Source organism: Arvicanthis niloticus, chromosome 10 (genome assembly GCF_011762505.2).
Source record: "Arvicanthis niloticus isolate mArvNil1 chromosome 10, mArvNil1.pat.X, whole genome shotgun sequence".
Classification (NCBI taxonomy): domain Eukaryota; kingdom Metazoa; phylum Chordata; class Mammalia; order Rodentia; family Muridae; genus Arvicanthis; species Arvicanthis niloticus.
Window position 1 is genome coordinate 24140947 of NC_047667.1, and position 18467 is coordinate 24159413.

An 18467-nucleotide genomic window follows, 5' to 3' on the forward strand; every position below is an offset into this window, starting at 1 on the left:
GCCAATGATAAGATTTTTTTTAAAGAGAAGGCACAAATGAAGTTTTGTGAGGATGGAGGCAGTGACTGGAGGATACATCTCTCTAAGCCAAGGATTGCCAAGGATTGCCAAGGATTGCCAAGGATTGCCAAGGATTGCCAGCAGCCATCAGACGTAAGGAGAGAGTGGGGGGCGGTGCAGGGAATATAGACAGCCTCAAACCCTATAGAAGTAACCAGTCCTGCCAAACCCTTGATTTTGAACTTCTGACCTCTAGAACTGTGGAAGAATAAATGGCAGTTTTGTTAAGCCACCACGTTTGTGGTAGTCTGTCACAGCAGCCACAAGAAACTAATACAGTAGTTGTGTCCAGAGTGCCTGAGAGTTCTGATTCATCATGGGGTGATGAGTCACAGCAGGGAGCATTGTAAAATGACACCTCTGGGCAGCACCCCCCCCCCCCCACCTTTAGACACATTCCAGCCAACACCAAGAGCTGAGTCCGACAGACAAGGCCAACATAAGCTAAGCACTTCTGGTGCTCCAAAGTACTGCACAGAGTCATCGCATTCAATGCGACCTTTGCAATGTCCTGTGAATTGTAAAATATTAGCCTGTCCTACGTGTGACAGCTGAAGCTTTTGAGAGGTCGAGTGATTTGAACATGCCACATGCTGGTGGCGGTGTCAGGATTTGAATCCAAGTCTGCTGATTCAAGTCTAATCCTTGATCTTCTCTGGAATGCCCTGAGCCCTGGGAGAATCCTGGTGGAAATCCACCTGATGTTCTGTTCCAGATGAAAGGTTGATGGTCAGCCCAGCACTGGGGAGTGGCCAGACATTTTCAGGGCCAATTCCAAGCGAGTTGAGCGTGAAACCTGTTGACCATTTGTGGTTTCAGTGACAAAGAGACAAGAGTACATTTTCTGGCCACAGCTACTGTTGAAGTAAGAATGTCCTTTGGAAACATCACAGGGATGTCAGTTGATGAGGAATGCACAATTTTGGACTTTAAGGTGAAATTCTATAAAGTCTCACCCTGTCCGATTCACTTCACAGTCTCGTGATGAAGGCTGGTCCTGATTAGAGAGGGAGCTGAGGCAGAAGGCTTCTGTTCTCACTCAGGCCCAGTCCCTCTTCCAGAGGGGAATGTCCAGCCAGCTCTGGCTCCACTTGGGCTGGATTTAACAAGGTCATAACAAGGCCCAAAGATCATTGCCTGGGCTTGAGGAAGGGAGGTGTTTTTCAGAGGTTCCTGAACCCACCCTCACTCTGGGTTCTCCTAAGATGCTGGCATCAAGTTCTCAGACATGGGCCCTTCAGGATGGAATCAGGGTTCCCAAACCATCCCTATTTTGGTTAAGTATATAGTTGGGGCTTTGACTATTGTGGGTTTTCAGTCTGGCATAGCTGTCTGTGTTTCCCAAACTTGAAATTCTAGTGATTGACCAAGGTATGTTGGCACCTGGTTTCATGGAGAATTTTCCTGGAACTTTTTTTTTTCAATCTAGATTTCTTTTATATCCTAACCTATATACCCAGGGGGCCCTGGAACTGACTTGAGGGTCTAATATGAGAAGAGGACACACTACTTTAGAGATGGATGCTTAGACCATCTCTGCCTTGGAGTTTCCTTAAAGTGGTGGTCATCCTCACTGTGGGAGATCAAAGGCTGTGGATGCAGGACTGAGCAAGTCTGGTCTGCCTAAAGCTGATACTTCTTGGCAATGGTTGGAATGGTGACGACCACACTGTGAGAAACATCCCCTCTGGAAATGCCAGACTCCCCAGAGTGCAGCAAGGTTTGTTCTTAAGAGCTGTGTAATTCTGTCCGTCAGCAGAGGCCATAACAGAGCCCCACCCTAGACTCTGCCTAAAGCTCCTTTGAAATAAAGGTTGCGTGGTACATGACTTGTATGTCCCCTTTCCATTTTGTTTGAGACAGAGTCACATGTAGTACAGGCTAGCCTTAAACTCCTGAGCTTCCTGACTCTACCTTCCAAGTGCTGAGATTACAAGCATGTGCCACCACATCCATCTAGGGTAGCCTCTTGCTCCCAGAAGTGAGAACATGTACTTTTGCTGGTCCAGCCTACAGCAGCAGAGGCCCTAAGAGAAGCTGGGTTACACAGGTAAATTTTGTGGGGACACACCTCTGCTGTGATGGTGTGAGAAGGGTGGTCAATGTGGAAAGAGGGTGGCAGAGGGCATGAGCTACGTTGTGTGTGCTGCATGTGCCTCGATTGGGAGCCCGTGTGATCACGCATGTACGTGCCCGCACCTGGCCCCTCCTCCCAGGTGGCAAAGCTGGGGGCTGCTCTCCCTCTGAAGAGAAGGCTGCAGAGGAGCCAAACCACAGCCTAGGCTGTGGGGGTTTGATCTTCCCTCTGCTGCCAGAGATGAGAGAGGTCTAAGTGGCAGAGATTTACAGGGCCTGAGGGAGAAGTACCCTTCCAGCAAGAAGTACACATGAAAGCTCCCGAGTAATAACCGAGGCTGCTGAGTACGCCAATTATGCAACAATTAAAAGACTTGCCTATCATTTCTTTCCCCTTTCATTCTCCCAGCCACTCCTCCTCCTCCACATCTGCCTTCCCCTGCAGGCTCCCCAAGAAAATGCTCTGGGGGACAGAAGAGAAAGAACACACTCCCTCCCCCTTTTAATTGGAGATCAAAAGTTGGAAGAAGGGCTTGCTCTTCGAGGGTGGGGAGGAAATGGGGCATCGTGAAGATGAAGCCTCATACAAAGGGCTGAGGAAGAAAACGGGAGAGGAGGGGGGGGTCCTATATATCTGCCAGACTCTGTAACAACTTTATACAACCCTGTGACATCATGTTATAGGTTAGAAAATTAAGACTCTCTGGTAGGCAAATGGCTGAGCTCAGACAGCTGGGAAAACTGGCAGTAAAGGCTCCAGGCTGCTTGGTGCCAAGGGAATAACCACTGGGCTTTTCTGCCCCCACGCTGTAAAGGTTGGAGGACTTTTCCATGTTTCTTAGTCTTGGCTTTTCCATCTGCAAGGTGGGCATGGCCTGGGGGCCTTGTGTGTTGAGGCCAAGGCAGATGAAAGAGACAGAGGGTGCTTAGCAGCGGCAGGACTGCTCTATAATTCAGCCAGCAGCAGCTGAGCCAAATGCCCCGCACAGCAAGACAGTGGCTAATTGAGAAAGAGTTAGGCAGTGTGCCCCAAAAGTGAAGAAACAGCTACTTGTTGGCTTTTTTGAGGTGCCAACCCACACTCAGTATCTGTGCCCCGATCCTCACCTGACTTCCCAGCAAAGCTCAACAGCCCCACATTCCAGGGTGAATGGCTGTGCTCCCTCCTGCCCTGCTGTTAAATGCAATCCCAGCACCACCCAGGAACTGAGCTTCTCTAGGGAGGCTCCAGAAATCAGCACACAGTAGGTTCACTCAGTTCCCATTGGGTCAGGTGATAGGATAACCAGGAACTCTCCTAAGGCCTCCTATTGTCTCATTAACACTCTGATCTGCTCTGGGAACAACTAGTTAGGAGGTCACTCTGGGAGAACCATCACTCTGGGAAGAACTACAAAGCCTTCCTGGATATGAACTCATGAAGATTTAGAAGATAAGACTGGCCTGTTCTGTCTAGTCATCAGTCACAGCTATGGAGGAGGAGCAGATAGTCTAAGCCTTGCACAGTAGTAGGAACAGATGGGAATGTTCCCGAATCCCGGCTGGGGCATGCTGCCCTGACATTGTACTCCTTCGTATACAGTTGGTCAAAGGGTCTGGATTCCAGGAGAGCTGTGCCCAGCTCTGCCATCTCTCCTGCTATGCACTAAGCACAAGAGAGCAGCCATGTTCCTAGGAATCATACCCACAGGAAGTAAGATGTGACTGACCTAGGTATGAGTCTCTCATCTGTTTCCCCACATAACCACAGATTCCATAGCCTCGGCCTCTTAGGGTAGACTTTACAAAAGTGGTTTTTCCCAGCATGTTGCTTCCGCCATCACAGCCTGTCTTCCAGAATTTTAGCCTCTGTTGCCTTAGATTCCTAAGACTCCAGCACCTCAAGAGCAGTGGTGGGAGTGGGGGCTAGAAAATGGGGGCTTGTTTGTAACTGGAGAAGGATATTCAAGAGGAGCTGTGATCAACTCCTGGTCTCATGAGCCCTTCCCCACCCTCATCGACTTACACTGGTGGTGACCTGGGGCCCTTCTCTCCCAGAGCCCCCCACCCCATGTCCAGCACCAGGTGGCTGTGGCAACCAGTTTCCTCAGGGGAGCCAAAGACCCCAGCTGGCATGACCAGTCATTCTTGCAGAGCCTGGCTGATTGTTTGCGCAGTGGGGCCCACTCGGCCCACTCAGCAGGGGCTGGCAGGCCTCCAGAGGAAGTGATGGGAGGGCTTGGGTGCATTCTGACCTTAACTGAATTCCTGGATGATGATGTGTGAATAATATGGCTTTTTAAGAGTCAACAGCTTGGGTGCTTTTTATAGGCAGGCTGTGGTGCTGAGTGGGCCATTTCCCCATTAATCATTTAGCTAGTTAGATCAGCTGGCAAACAGTCCTGACATTATTCTGTGGTGTTCCTCTCCCTTCTGTCAGCAACCAACCTTAAGCAGACATCAAAACTGCCATCAGGTCAGCCCCAGCCCACCCCCAAATCTTCCAGTCTCCAAGCTTCATGTCCCAGTTCCTCTGCCTTGTTAGCTGTTTCATTCTATGCATTATTTGATGTCTCTGCTGGCAGGGGCCCTGAACTTTTACTTCCTGAGCTACTCTGAACCACCACAGAGCACCTTGTACCCACCTGAAGGGAGAAAGAATTCTTGCTCAGTGACATCTCAGAGAAGAGTCCCAGAATAGGCACATGGGGTGACAAGGGCCAGATCATACCCTGCTGGCCCTTCCCAAGCCCACACCCAGACTCTAGTCACAGGGGTCATCACCAAGCAGACTAGGACTTAAACAGGCTCTTCCACTCACAGTGTCTCCAGATTGTGTAGCCCCTCGAAGCTGTGGGTCCCCACATGCTGGATGCGGTTGTTATGCAGATGCCTGTGTGGGAAGGAGAGACATGTCAGAATGTGTGGCACAACCTCAGGGCCAGGGCAGACAGGGTACACAGCAGCAAAATGGAGGTGAAGCACCAACAGAACAACCCCAGTGGTCCAACCTCTTTCCTCCAAGGACAAGCAAATCAGCCAAGACCCGTTTCTGAAGCCACAGTTGCGGAGGCAGGTTTGACCACAGGCTGTATACCTTCTTGCCTTCCTAGTGAAAGCACTGGGAAGAGGAAAGCCCAGCCAAGGCTCCAGCAAGCTCTGACTAAGCACTGGGAGCGAGACCTGATGTCATAGGGGCTCACATCTGAGGCTTCTTCTCTGGCCCTGCTCTGTAGGACTCAGCCAGCCTGACTCAGTGGCCAGACGTTCTTAGAGGAGCCAACAGCCAACCACTGCAGACAACATATAATTAAAGGCTAAGTTTTGTTACAACTGGAGAGAGCTGTGGTCATGCTGAGAGAACTGGGAGGTTAGTGAGGCTGAGGCAGCAAGCAAAGCCTCTTAGAGGAGAGGTGGCAACCCTCAGCAGAGCCTTGACAGGCGGTGCGCTTGAGTTGAGGGAAGGGATCCCAGGCACAGATGGGTTTCGGGAAGGTGCATGGGCTACCTGCCTGTACAGAGGGAAGTGTGGGAGAGACTCCCAAGGAAAACAGTTCAGTGAGAGTAAAACAAAATTGTCTTCTACCTGCTTGTAATTCAGCAAAAATAACCAGACCAAACTTCACTCCACCTGAAGTCTCTCACAAAAAAACCAAAAAAAGTCAGGCAAGGCACCCAGCCTTGTGTAGATACACTGTAGACCTTGTGACCAAGCAAAAAGTTTGGGGGGGGGGGTCTTCAAAAGTCCTTGTATCAGAGAATGAACTTGTGAGAAAACAAACTCTGAGATTTGATTCCCCACCCCCCAAAAGAATCCCACCCGAGGACCAACCATGTAAATATTCCTGTTTTTTTCCATAGTCGGTCGTCCAAAGGGAACAGGCAAAAGAGAAGGTAAACCAAAAGCTTCAGGCCAATCATGGAGGAGGGAGCCATAGGTGTGTGAAGCCCAGGCGTACCCCATGGGCAGAGGGGCTGAACTCTACTCTTAATGCAAGGTGATGGAGGATCAGCCCAGGTGGCCTCCCCAAGACTGGCCACCACCTCAGCGCATGCCGCCTCTCCCACCCACCCCACCAGGGTACAGAATGGGACAGAAGTGACTTCTTTGGACTTAACTCATACAGTATAGCTTGGAGAGGACAACCAACAGAGCCTAGAGATGATGGTTGGACCAGAGCTTCCCAAGGGTCCCCCTCCACACACAAAAAGAAACCACAGGTCAACAAAGTGAGAAGAGGATTGCAAGGAAGCCAAGTTCCAAACCTCAAAAAATATACAATTAATGCTGGGGATGGTAGCGAAAACCTGTAATCCCAGCACTTTAGAAGTAGAGGCAGGAGGATCATGAGTTCAGAGTTACTACATAGTGAGTTGGAGGCTAGCCTGAGCTACACGAGACCCTGCCTCAAAAAAATTACAATTAATGAATGAGGAATAGAGGGAAACGGATCACAATTACCTTATGCTACAAAACAACCTAAGTGACATTTCAAAGAAAACAAATTAAATGAAAAATTACATTGTAGGTTAAGGTAGTAAAACTGGGGCCCCAAACTTCATTATTTAAAATAATAATAATAAAAAAAGGAGCTAGTCAATTTGAAACAAGGAACAGAGTAAGCGGAGGTGAAAGTTGACTTGTATATTAAAAAACAACTGGACACAGGGATCTGGAGAGATGATTCAGTAGGTAAACTGCTGTTCTTATGGAAGCCTGGGATTCAGTTCTCAGCAACCTCACTATGACAGAGCCCCATCTGTAACTCATGTCAGGGGATCAGACGCCCTCTTCTGGCATCTGTGAGCACTGCATGCCCACAGAGCACATACATACATTTGGTCATGCACACATATGAATAAAACAACAAAGAAAAAGATAAAGCTGGACACAATCAAGGTGGGCATGGCCGAGTGAAACAAAAGTCAAAACCGTTAAAAACCCAATCAATGTGGAATATGTCAGTAACTGAGGTTTCCCAAGGAGCCGATTCTCCTGAACATGAGCCTGAAGATACAGTAACACAAAAAAAATCCTCTAGAAGAAAGAACAGAGTCTCCCATCAAAGACATCCATTGTTCTGGGAAAATTAGATGCAGAACTTTCTACAGTGTGGCATATTTGAGTTACGCTGTTAGAGTTCAAGAATTTACAAACATCTTTAGGCGGAAAAGGGAAATCACTTACAAGGGGTAAAAAGCAGGCTGGCTGGCAATGCTGCTGCTGAGCTATGAGGGAACCAGACCAGAGCCATCCAGCTAGAGGGGGGCTGCGAGTCTTGTGAGGCTCCCATCCCCACCTGCTCCACCAAGTCCCAGTAAGGAAGACAGACCCTGCCCCCAATTCAAGGATCTTCTGGTCCTAAAGGAAAACAACCCTTGTCTTCTGAGCGAGGCTTTTTAACTTTGACTGTTTCCTTCCCGCCTCCATCTCAACTCTCACCAAGTGTATTCTACCTGCTTCAGTTTCCCAGATTCCTCTCATTCCCTTTTAGCTCTGGTCCAGACCATCTCAGCGTCTAAATCTCTATCCAGGCCTCCTGCTCTCTCCATTAAACTATTCACTCAGCTCTGGAGTCCTGGCACCTCCTATAGTGCACCCAGAGACCTAGGCTGGGGCTTACAAGATTATGTACTGTACATTACTAAAGAGAAGCTAAATCATGTTCTTGCTCATGCTAGTGTGGGTTCCGTACATGTCACAGTGGCACCCGGGCACAGGCTCTGTTGGAGGGAACCAAATCCCTTCTGTAATACTTGTCTACCGTATCTCCTGACAGGCGCCGTCCACATAGGCGTTCTTCTGTTCTGTTTGTTTTGAGGTACGGTCTCATTATATAACCCACACTGGTCTCTACCTTGTCATCCTCCGGCCTCAGCCTTCCAGGTTGTAGAATTACAAGTGTACCCGGGCACATACCACGTAGCCTACCCCCTTTGTTGTAACTAACTTTGCTCTTGCTTCCTACTGTAGTTACTCTTCCTTATCTGCCTCCTGAGCTTCCCCACAGTGCAACTCAAAGTCCAGGGACAGCATCCTCCAGACTTCTTTGCCTTCATTATCCCTCCTGCTCGAAACCCTCTTTCACACACTAATGGGAGACAGAGAAGTGGGCTTCAAGCCTCACCCTGTGCCAAGGGACCTGGTGTGTTTCAGCTTTGCTCGTCTGCACACGCTTTTCTCCTTTAATTGTCCCTTCTCATATCTATACCTAGTGGGACCTCACATCTTCTAGATCTATACTGGGCCTGAATCTCATGCCAGCTTCCTAACTTCCAGCCAAGCCTTGAAGTTCTGTGACACCTTTTCTGCTTGGTCCTCTGCTCCGTGAAAAATCTCAGAGGTAGATCAATTCTTCTTTCAAAATGCCCCTCCCAGCAGCACACTCCTACTCATTCTTTCTGCTGCTTCTAAAGCTGAACTTTGATACACGAGCACATTAGAACTAATTTTCTTGTCTCTGGTCTCCCTGTGTCTCCATCCATCCCTCTCTCTAGCCACCCTAAAATATCTCCTTTTAACATTTGCTTGAAAACCTGCAAGCTTTTCTCACAACTGGCCAATAAAGCCAGAATCTTTGCTCTGACATGCTCTGTCCCCAAAGTCACCTCCTGAGCCTTTTCTCCCATATTTTGCACAAGAACTCTCTGCTACAGCTGGGTGGCCCCATTCACTAATAGCCAAATATTCTGTCTCCTCCACTTTGTCTTTAATGCTCTAGCCTCCTTTGCTTGTCCAGTCCCACTGTCTCTCCATGTCCAGCTGCAGTCTTGCCTTCTCTGGAAGCCTTCTTCTTTCCCACCCACAGCTGTGTGGCCTCCCTGCTGCTCCCGTGCTATGGATCTGACTTCACCACGTAGCTATAGCAACAAAAGTCATAACTGCCTGGTTGTCTTTCCTCACAGAGGAATGTAGACTGTAAGCCCTCTGGGCCAGGCCCTCTGCCTCATCCTTCTGTGACCTTCAGCATACACACACAGAAGCTCTGTAAGTTGCCCATGTAGCAGAGACCCATTCTAAAGTTCTCATTTTCCATCTTGTCTGTCACAGAGACTTGATCACACTCACGTCCAGAACAATGGAGGCTATAGGCATTCTAATAGAAGAGTGGACTCCACTGGGAACATTCGTGTTGGCTCTCTAAGTTCCCAAGACAGACCATTAGACAATTAAATCACTATCCATGTCTTCATCTCTCACATGGAACTAAGCATCATCCATTCACACTGGCCTAGAAAACCACACCAGGTTTCCAAGAACACAGAAGGCAATGCTGCCATTTCGCAGAGTCACTGACACACATGTTCCTGCAGCAATTAGTATGTAACCCAGAGCAATTACACATGACCTCCAAGCCCTTAGTAATTAGACTATGAGCTTACCAATCATTCATAGCAATTAGCTAGAAGCTAATTTGCACTGTAAAGTTCCCACTAGGAAGACAGAGTTAACCCCAGCCCCTATCCCTGCCAGGGATGCTATCTCCCAGGTAATTACCCTGCTGGGGCTTTGACATCTAATTACATGTGATGGCCTTTCCTGCTTCGTTAGGCCTGTAAAATTAGATGGATTTATTCTATCCCTATGCCAAAGCATAAGACTGCATCTTTTGATTGTCAACTGTAGTGGGAATTACTTGAGAAACACTTTATTTATATTTCAATTAGCATGGAGTGGTTATTATACTCGTATAGTAAGAAAATAAAAGAACAAAAATATTTCTGTTTCTGATTATAATGATTAGTCCCTTAAATGACTCTCAGAATACTTTTATGGGCTTAATGTCATCTGGCTTTGAAATCATCCTATGGAATCAACAGGGGATGGTCATCGTCATTGTCTACAGAGCAGAAACTGAAACAAGAAGGCTTGAAAACATGCAAAGAAGAGCAAAGCTCCAGACCTAACTGGAGAAAGCAATGCAGCTTCCCATCCCTGCAGGGCATGGGGACAGAAACAGAACTCACAGCACCACAAGACTGGAGAGGTTCTGGAAGGCGTAGTCAGGGATGTGGTGGATGCGGTTGAGAGCCAAGGTCATGGCCTGTAGGGCAGGAAGGTTGTTGAGAGCTCTGACAGGGATCTCTGTGAGTGCATTGTCATCCAACCAGAGGTGGCGGAGGGAGGACAGCCCCTCAAAGCTTCTCTCGGGGACCAGGGAGATGAGATTAGCATCTAGGCGCCTGGTGGAAGAAAAATAAGATGAAGAGGGATCAGTCCAATGCAGATACAGATCAAGCTTTAGGGATGAGCTGGGCTAGAAAAGACCCAACAGGCACTCTACAGTACCACTTACCATGCATCCCACCTCTTCAATATTCCAACCCATAATTCTTGATCCTTCATGGCATTTCTATTTATGACCTTTAACTGCTCCTCTCAGATCCAACATAGAAGCCATAGCCCATTTATGATAACCAGTATTTTCCTGCATCCTTAGCTACCTGCCCTGAGTGTGACATTTCCCCCAATCTTGTCCACCCCAAGGAGATTAATGGGCTTGTCCCCTATAGTGACAGAGGAAATTTCCCCCTTCTAGACATAACTAAAGAAAATGCTTCCTCAAGATGTAAACCATTCTGTCATCCAGCCCTGGCACCACCTGTTCCTTAACCCCTCAAAGACCTTCAAGTTTTGTATGGCTCCTGTCAAAGCCTTGGGGCCCCTAGATATATTAAAGACCGAAGAAGGTACAAGCATACAGCAAACCCTTTGTGGTGGTTTGAAAAAGAATGGCCCCCATAGGCTCATATATCTGAATGCTTAATCACCAGGGAGTGGTACCATTTGAAATGATTAGAAGGATTGAGAGGTGTGGCCTTGTTGGAGGAAGAGTGTCACTTTTGAAACCTCAAAACCCATACTAAGCCAAAAGTCTCAGAATCTCAGTTTCTCTGTCTCTCTCTCTCTCTGTCTTTCTTTGCCTCTCTGTCTCTCTCTGTTTCTCTGTCTCCTCCCCTCCCCCCCCCAATAGATCAAGATGTAGCTCTCAACTACTGCTCCAGCACCTCTACCTGGAGAGTTTCTCCCAGGGATGCAGGAGACCATCAGGGATGGTACTGCTAACGTAACTTAGGCAAGACACAGCAGCATTGCTGACCTGCTTCAAGCAGACTTGTGCTCCCTTCCATGACAATGATGGACTAAACCTCTGAAACTATAAGCAAGTCCCCCATTATGTGCTTCTCATAATAGTTGTATTGATCGTGGAATTTCCTCACAGCAACAGATAGCTAACTGAGACACCCTTTATTTGCTGCTTCTCAGGACAGGTAAAGGAAAGATGGGTGACTATGTGCACAGAGATTCCAGGACACAAAATATGATATGATCTCTAGAAGATGTATTAGAAGATGTATTAGCTCTGCAAGATAGAATGAGATACCTTATCTTTACACAGGTCTACTCAAGCCTTGAGATGCTATTGTTTCTGCCTCTTAGTCTGGGACTTAGACTGAAACTTTGTTGTCCTGCACAGGGAGCAAAGACAAACTGATCTGTGACAAGCTCTTGGATTTATCTTAGACTTTGCTGTCTTGAAGTGGTCTCAGCTCTGAGCCATGGTTCTCCAACACAGACTTCTGGTATCCATTATGGAAACCTCAGGTCTTGTTCACAAAGCTTGAAGTCCACAATCCTGAATCCAAATGGAAGTTGCTTGACTGGAAGAGTGGGAAGAAGTGATTTTTCCTTTATCCCAATAGCACAAGCCTGTTTGGAAAAGGTCAACAATGCTTTTGTGTCTTGCCTAAGTTACGTTAGTAGTTCCCTGATGGTTTCCTGCATCCCTGGGAGAAACTCCCCAGCTAGGCATCGAGGGGACTCTGAGAGACAGGCTGACATACAGCCTTTGGTTATGAGGACAAAATTATTAGGACACACTCTGAAGGCTGCAATTAGGAAAGCCCTCCCACCACATCAGCACAGATGGTGCTTGAACATCTGTGCTTATCGATGCTCTTTGCAATAGCCAAGATAAGGAAACTAGATGTTCAGCAAGAGGCGAGTGGATAAAGATAATGGAGCTTTATTTACCCACAAAAAGTTATGCAATACCAGTGAAATATATGTGAGGATTATGCTGTGACTCAGAAAGACAAATACCATATAAAAGGTTTCTTTTGTACATGGACACTTGACTAAATATATAATATGTATAGACCAGGGATATACTCAATGGAAACCTGACTAAATATAAAATATGTATAGACTGGGATATAGCTCAAAGGCAAAAGAGTTCCATACTATGCTCAAGACTGCAAAAAAGTAAATAAGTAAACAATGTGTGTATTTATCTACATATATGCATAGATATAGATAGATATAATAGATATACACATAATACAATATGAAAGTAGAAGGAATATTATATGTGATTGGAGAAAAGCCTAAAGGGGGCAGAAACAAGAGAGGGCAATGGGACAGGGAGAGAAAAACAAATATTGCCTGTTTTTTCTCATGTATAATGTAATTATAACTATGCATACATACACATTATATGTTCATATGGCATTAAAGCAGAAGGTGGGGCTGGAGCGATAGCTCACAAGTTAAGAGCACTTGTTCTTACACAGGACCTGGGTTCAGTTCCCAGCACCCACATGGTGGTTCACAAGCATCTGTAACTCTAGTTTCAAGGGATCTGATACCCTCTTCTGACTTCCATGGGACCTGCATGCAAATGATAGGTAGATTATATAGGAAGATATATATCAAAAAAGATATATATCTATATAGACATATAGATGATATGTAGATATATGCTCAGGAAAAATATACATATGAAGTATTTATATTATAAGCATAAATACACATATGTATATATGTGTATATACATGCAGAAAAAACACTTGTACACACAAAAGTAAAACAAATCTTTTTTTAAAAGAAGAAGGCGAGACCATTGAGAGACCAGCAGAAGTGAGCAGGAGGGTCAATGGAGAGTAGTGGGGGATGGGAAATATGAGTAGAGAACAATGATATGCATTATGAAAATGTCATAATAAAACATTATTTTGTGTAATAATTAAAATAATTAATTTTCAAAATAACCTGATGAGGCCAGCAATTTCTACAGTGAGTGCTCGCTATTCATGAGAATTCATGTCACCACAGACATGATCCTCTGTCACTGTACATGAGATAGCTTTGACCCCAGGGAATCCTGTGAAAACATAGCCTCACGCCTTCCTGGAAGATCTTAGAAGGACTGAGGTGGGGATGGGACTCACCCCTGAAGATGTCACAGATACTGCTAGACAGATGTGGAAACCACCACATTAGGAGATACTACTTGTCGCCTTGAGGAAGAGGCCACTCAGGTATAAAGCCCTCACTGAGCTCTGTGTCAAGGACAGTGTTGTTGAAATGGCAACTGCCAAGAAGATAGCATATCTTCCTCACAGACCTCATAGTCGTGAGGAAATTCAGGTTGACAGTCACAGTGGAGCACTGTGACACCCAGTCCAGGCCATCAGGGAAGGCCACCAGGAGAATGTGACCTTGGCATTGAGACCTGGCAGCCATCAGTGTGGTGAGGGAGTGCAGGCACCCCCAAGCAGAGCAAATAGCATTTGGGAAATACAGAATAAAGGAGTCCTGAAACAATGTGGGGCTTGGGGGGGGGGGGTGTAAAGAAGGGGCAAGGTGCCTGGTGAGGTTTGGGTTTTTTGGTTTTGCTTTTTTTTTCTTCAGATTTTTAAAATTATCGTTCCCTTATATATTACATCCCTGCAATAGTTTCCCTTCCCTCTGATCCTCCCATTCCCACCCCTCCTCGACCTCGCCTCTTGCCCAGATTCACTCCTCCTTTTTAAGCCAAGAAAGAACATCATTATTTTTGCTTTAGAATCAAGACAAAACTGATTTTTTTTTTTGAGACAGAGTTTCTTTATGTTGCTCGGGATATCCTGGAACTCACTCTGTAGACCAGGCTGCTGTCTGGAACTCACAGAGATCCACCTGCCTCTGCCTCCCAAGTGCTAAGATTAAAGGCATGTGCCACTGCCAGCCAGCAAGACTGATTACTTTATATAATTAATATGTACTAAGTTTTAAAAAGAAAGAAAAAACTGAGTGTGGTGGCGCCTGTCATCCAAGCACTTGGGAGGTAGAGACAGGGGACTCAGGAGTTCAAGGTCACTCTTGACTTCAGGAGACCAGCCTGAGCTAAGGAAGATGCAATTTCCAAGACATCTTCTCTTCCAAAAGTCCAAATAATAAAATAAAATGAAGGAGAGGGAGGAGAGAAGGTCCCCTTGGAGTGAGGGCCACTGAAGTATTCGGGAAGACTAATATTAGGAGCAGAACACTAACTAGGGGTCAGGGAGCTGGGACCTGGCCAGTCTACAGGCCTGAACTTTGTCCTCTACCACCACCTGCATAATGGGTGAATTCACAGAGGCATAAGCCCTGACTTCCCCATATGGGTGATGTCACCTTCCCTGAAGTTCAGGCAGCTCTGCAGTGACAACCAGGACACCACCAACCAGTAGTCACTATTTCTATTTCTGAGCATTTGTCATATGCTAGATACAGGGTATGTGACCTGTGTCTGCTCAACACTACCACAAGGTGGCTCTAAGTACTCCCACTTTACAGGGATTGGGCTGTCACTCAGCTCATGAGTCAGAGTCATGAGATTTGAACCCTTGTCTGCTGACACTCGAATCCATGAACGCTCCCACTGTGTGATGCTGACACTCCAGACACATCAAGGGAGGCGAGAACCTGCTCACCTACTTAAGGGAGACAGGAAGTGGGACAGGATGTGTGGGGGATGGGTTGGGGGCAAGTTTTAATCCTGTGAGCCTAGGATGGATGGAAGTCAGTTATTTAAAAAAAAAAAAAAAAAAAAAAAAAAAAAAAAAACTTGTTTCACGTTTATTTATTTACTTTTGTATGTTTGTGGGCTCACATGTGGAGGTCAGAGAATGACTTTCAGGAGTCAGCTCACTCATCCCACCATGTGGGTCTCAGAGTCCCAACTCAGGAGACTGAGCTCAGTTCAACGGGCTTGGCAGCAAGTGCCCTCACCACTGAGCCATCTTGCCAACCCCAGAAAGTCACTTCAGTGTGAATGGATATGTATGAACACACATATATGCCTTCGCACATGCATTGCAAGCTTCCATGTTGTACACTACAGTCCTGAGCTGCCCACTTCCTGCATTTTGTGCAAACCACAGGGAAGAGAGCTTGGGTGGAGCCCCTGCAACCAGGTTAGCCATTTAGCATCCAAAGACTTCCTGCATCCTGTGTTTCAACCTAACTCAGAAAGGGCTCCTTCTCATCACCTCTCAAGGAAAGACAGATTGCAGGAGCCTCCAGCTCTTCTTCTCCTGGGGCAGGGAGCCAGGACACCTCTATAGCTCACACATCTCCTAGAGTTCACACATCTATGGTAGAACCATTCTGGGCCGTTGGACCACAGGCGTTTGTATCCCTGTTCCTGATGCTTGGGAATGGGAAAATGCCAAAGTAGAAAGTCAAGCAAACCAGCAAGCAGAGAAAAATAGGACAGGTGATCAGGGAAGTTATACATTCCACTCACACCAGCTGGGCTCTGTGAAGGAGAAAACCCAGGATGGTACTGTTGGGTACAGTGAATGAGACACATGTTGCTAGAAAGGTGCAGAGGGACACACCTGAGATACCAAAACCTAGAGAAAGAGGCAAGAGGATCAAGAATTCAGGGCCAGCCTGGATTGCGTAATGAGTTCAAGGCAGGCTTGGGCTTCAAAGGGAGACCCTGTCTCACGAGCAGCAATAACAGCATACATACTGTCCAGTCAAATTTGAATTCCATGTAAATGAAGACTTTTAATAAAAATATGTCCCATGTAAAATCATGCCCAGTAAAATTTAAATATCAGATAAAAGATAAGTGTGTCGCCCCCCCCCCCCAGGCAAGATTTTTATTTTAGGGGGTGGAGAGATGGTGCAGTAGTTAAAATACATCTTGCTCATGCAGAAGACCTGAGTTTGGTTCACAACACTCATGTCAGGCAGTTCACAACTGTCTGCAATTCCAACTCCAGAGGAATCTGATGACTCTGGTCCCTGTAGGCATCTACACTCACATGCAGGTACCCACAGATGTCAAAATACACATGCATGCCATTTACAAATTAAGAAAAATCTTTTAAAAATTTTTAGATTTATTTATTTTATGTGTATGAGTGTTCTTTTTTTCGCATGTATTTTTGTGTACTGCATGCATGCCTGGTGCCCATGGAGGTCAGAAGAAGGCATCAGATCTCCTGGATTGGGGTTTAGGGATGGTTTGTGAATCATATGGCTGCTGGGAACTAAACCGGGGTCCTCTTCAAGGGTAATATGTACTTTTAGCCACTGAGCCCCACTAAAAGAAATCTGGAAATGTATTTGAGCTTTATCTGGCAACTCTGATCCTGCATGGAGAGTGGGGGCTTAGCCGTTAGATGCAGCCAGACATCCCTTCCTTTTAGCCTGTGTATGGCACTGATATCCTTTGTTGGCACCCTCCTCCTTCTATCCCTTTAACAGATAGCCTATCTAGAGGTGCTATGGTGACCCCAGGGAGGAGCAGGGCACCTGGCAATGGTAGGTCTTGGAGGCTTTGGCTTCGAGGCTAACACATGATGTTGAGTTCAAATGACTCAAGCCTTCTGCCCCAGGGAACAGCAGTAAAAGCCAGCTCTAATCCCCCACCACCACAACTACCACCAGGGTGGCCTGACTCTTAGAGACCTGCAAGGGTCAGCACCCTGCTGCAAAGAAATCTCTCCCACTCTTTCTTCTGCAGAAAACCTTCCAGCTACTTTGAGGGAGGGTTCAGGCTCCACTGGGGTGCCTAGGCCTCTGGGGTAAGTAGGCTTCCCTGCCACCTGGGAGTGGAAGGGGCTGATAGGGGCTTCTGTACTGCCAGCAGAACCTGCCTTCAGGGACTAAGAACTTCCAGAGTTGCTCCTGCCCGCAGGTGGGAGAGCCAACCCCAACTCTGGTTTGGCAGACGGAAGACAGCAATTATACCAATTAAGCGCTGGACTAAAATCAACACCGCTCCTCTCCCCCACGTGGGCCTGGTGCCTCCAGTACTTTCCGATTAGAATTTTTCCCTGCGGTGCTGAAGCAGATTAGCAGGGCCCTGGCAGGCCAGTTGGGGCTTGCCTAGGCTTTGGGAAAACAGCTTAACATCTTCCTACTTTCCAGCCTTGTGCTGAGGTAGAGGCAACAGGTAAGATGAGAGAGCCTAGCTCGAAGACTTCCCAGGGAAAAGGGGACATGGGTGTCCCATGACCAACGTGAGTAGAGAACCTACAAGGGCTGAAGCAGGAGAGTTTCAGATTAGACCGCAGGAAATAGTCCACAAAGGGTGACCCAGAAGTCCAGCTATGTATTAGATGGGGACCTGAAGGATGCTGGCCTGGCTCAGGTCACACCGAGATCTTGATACGCTGAGATATCAAGGAAAATGCCAAATGGAGCATCAGGTCTGGGCTTCTTTCTGCTCTACTACTCTGACTCGCTCAGAGTGACGAGAGGGGCTTGGATGTAGCTGATGGTAAAGAAAGCACTTGCCTAACACATGCAAGGCCTGGGGTCAGTCCCCAACACCACACAAAACTGGTGATAGTGTACACCTACTATGTCTGTGCATAGAAAGTGAAGGTAGGAGGTAATTATATTCAAGTTACTTCCCAACTATGTAGTTTGAGGTCAGCCTGGGCTACAGGATTCATTGTCTCGAATAAACCAAAATAGATAGGTAGGTTGATAGGCAAGTTGATAGATAGATGATAGATAGATAGATAGATAGATAGATAGATAGATAGATGATAGATAGATGATAGATACATAGATACATAGATGATTGATTGGTAGATAGATGATAGATAGATGAAATAGACAATAGAGACAGATGGATGATAGAAAGATAGATGATAGATGATAGATAGGTGATAGATGATAGATAGGTGATAGATTATTATCTATAGATACATAGATACATAGATGATTGATAGATGAAATAGATAATAGAGAGATAGATGATAGAGATAGATAAGCAGAGAGATAAGGTAGGTAGATAGACAGATAACAAATATGACAAGAGGACAAAGCTGTGTCTATCAGCTGGAGGAAAATAGAGGCTCTTACAGACACAGGGAGCAGGCTGATATAAGTATAATTTTCTGAAACTTCTTCCTGTATTGGTCACTAGCTGACCCATGAAGTCACCGTGGATTCTTTTAGATTTATTAGTTTTTAAAAAAATGTATATGAGTGTTTTGCCTGCATGCATGTATGTTCATCATGTGCATGCCATGCCAACAGAGGTCAGAAGAAGAAAGGCATAGGATCCCCTGGAACT

The 18467-nt window shown here is 46.5% G+C and overlaps 1 protein-coding gene across 1 annotated transcript in view; it reads right to left on the reverse strand.

Moving 5' to 3' along the window:
- Positions 1-18467, reverse strand: part of Lgr6 (leucine rich repeat containing G protein-coupled receptor 6) — a 122700-nt gene that overhangs the window by 31962 nt on the left and 72271 nt on the right. The window contains exons 5-6 of the mRNA XM_034513281.2: positions 10084-10299; positions 4937-5008 (exon numbers count right to left, since the gene is read on the reverse strand). Of these exons, the coding sequence (XP_034369172.1) occupies positions 4937-5008; positions 10084-10299 (288 nt within the window). The remainder of the gene's footprint in view (positions 1-4936; positions 5009-10083; positions 10300-18467) is intronic.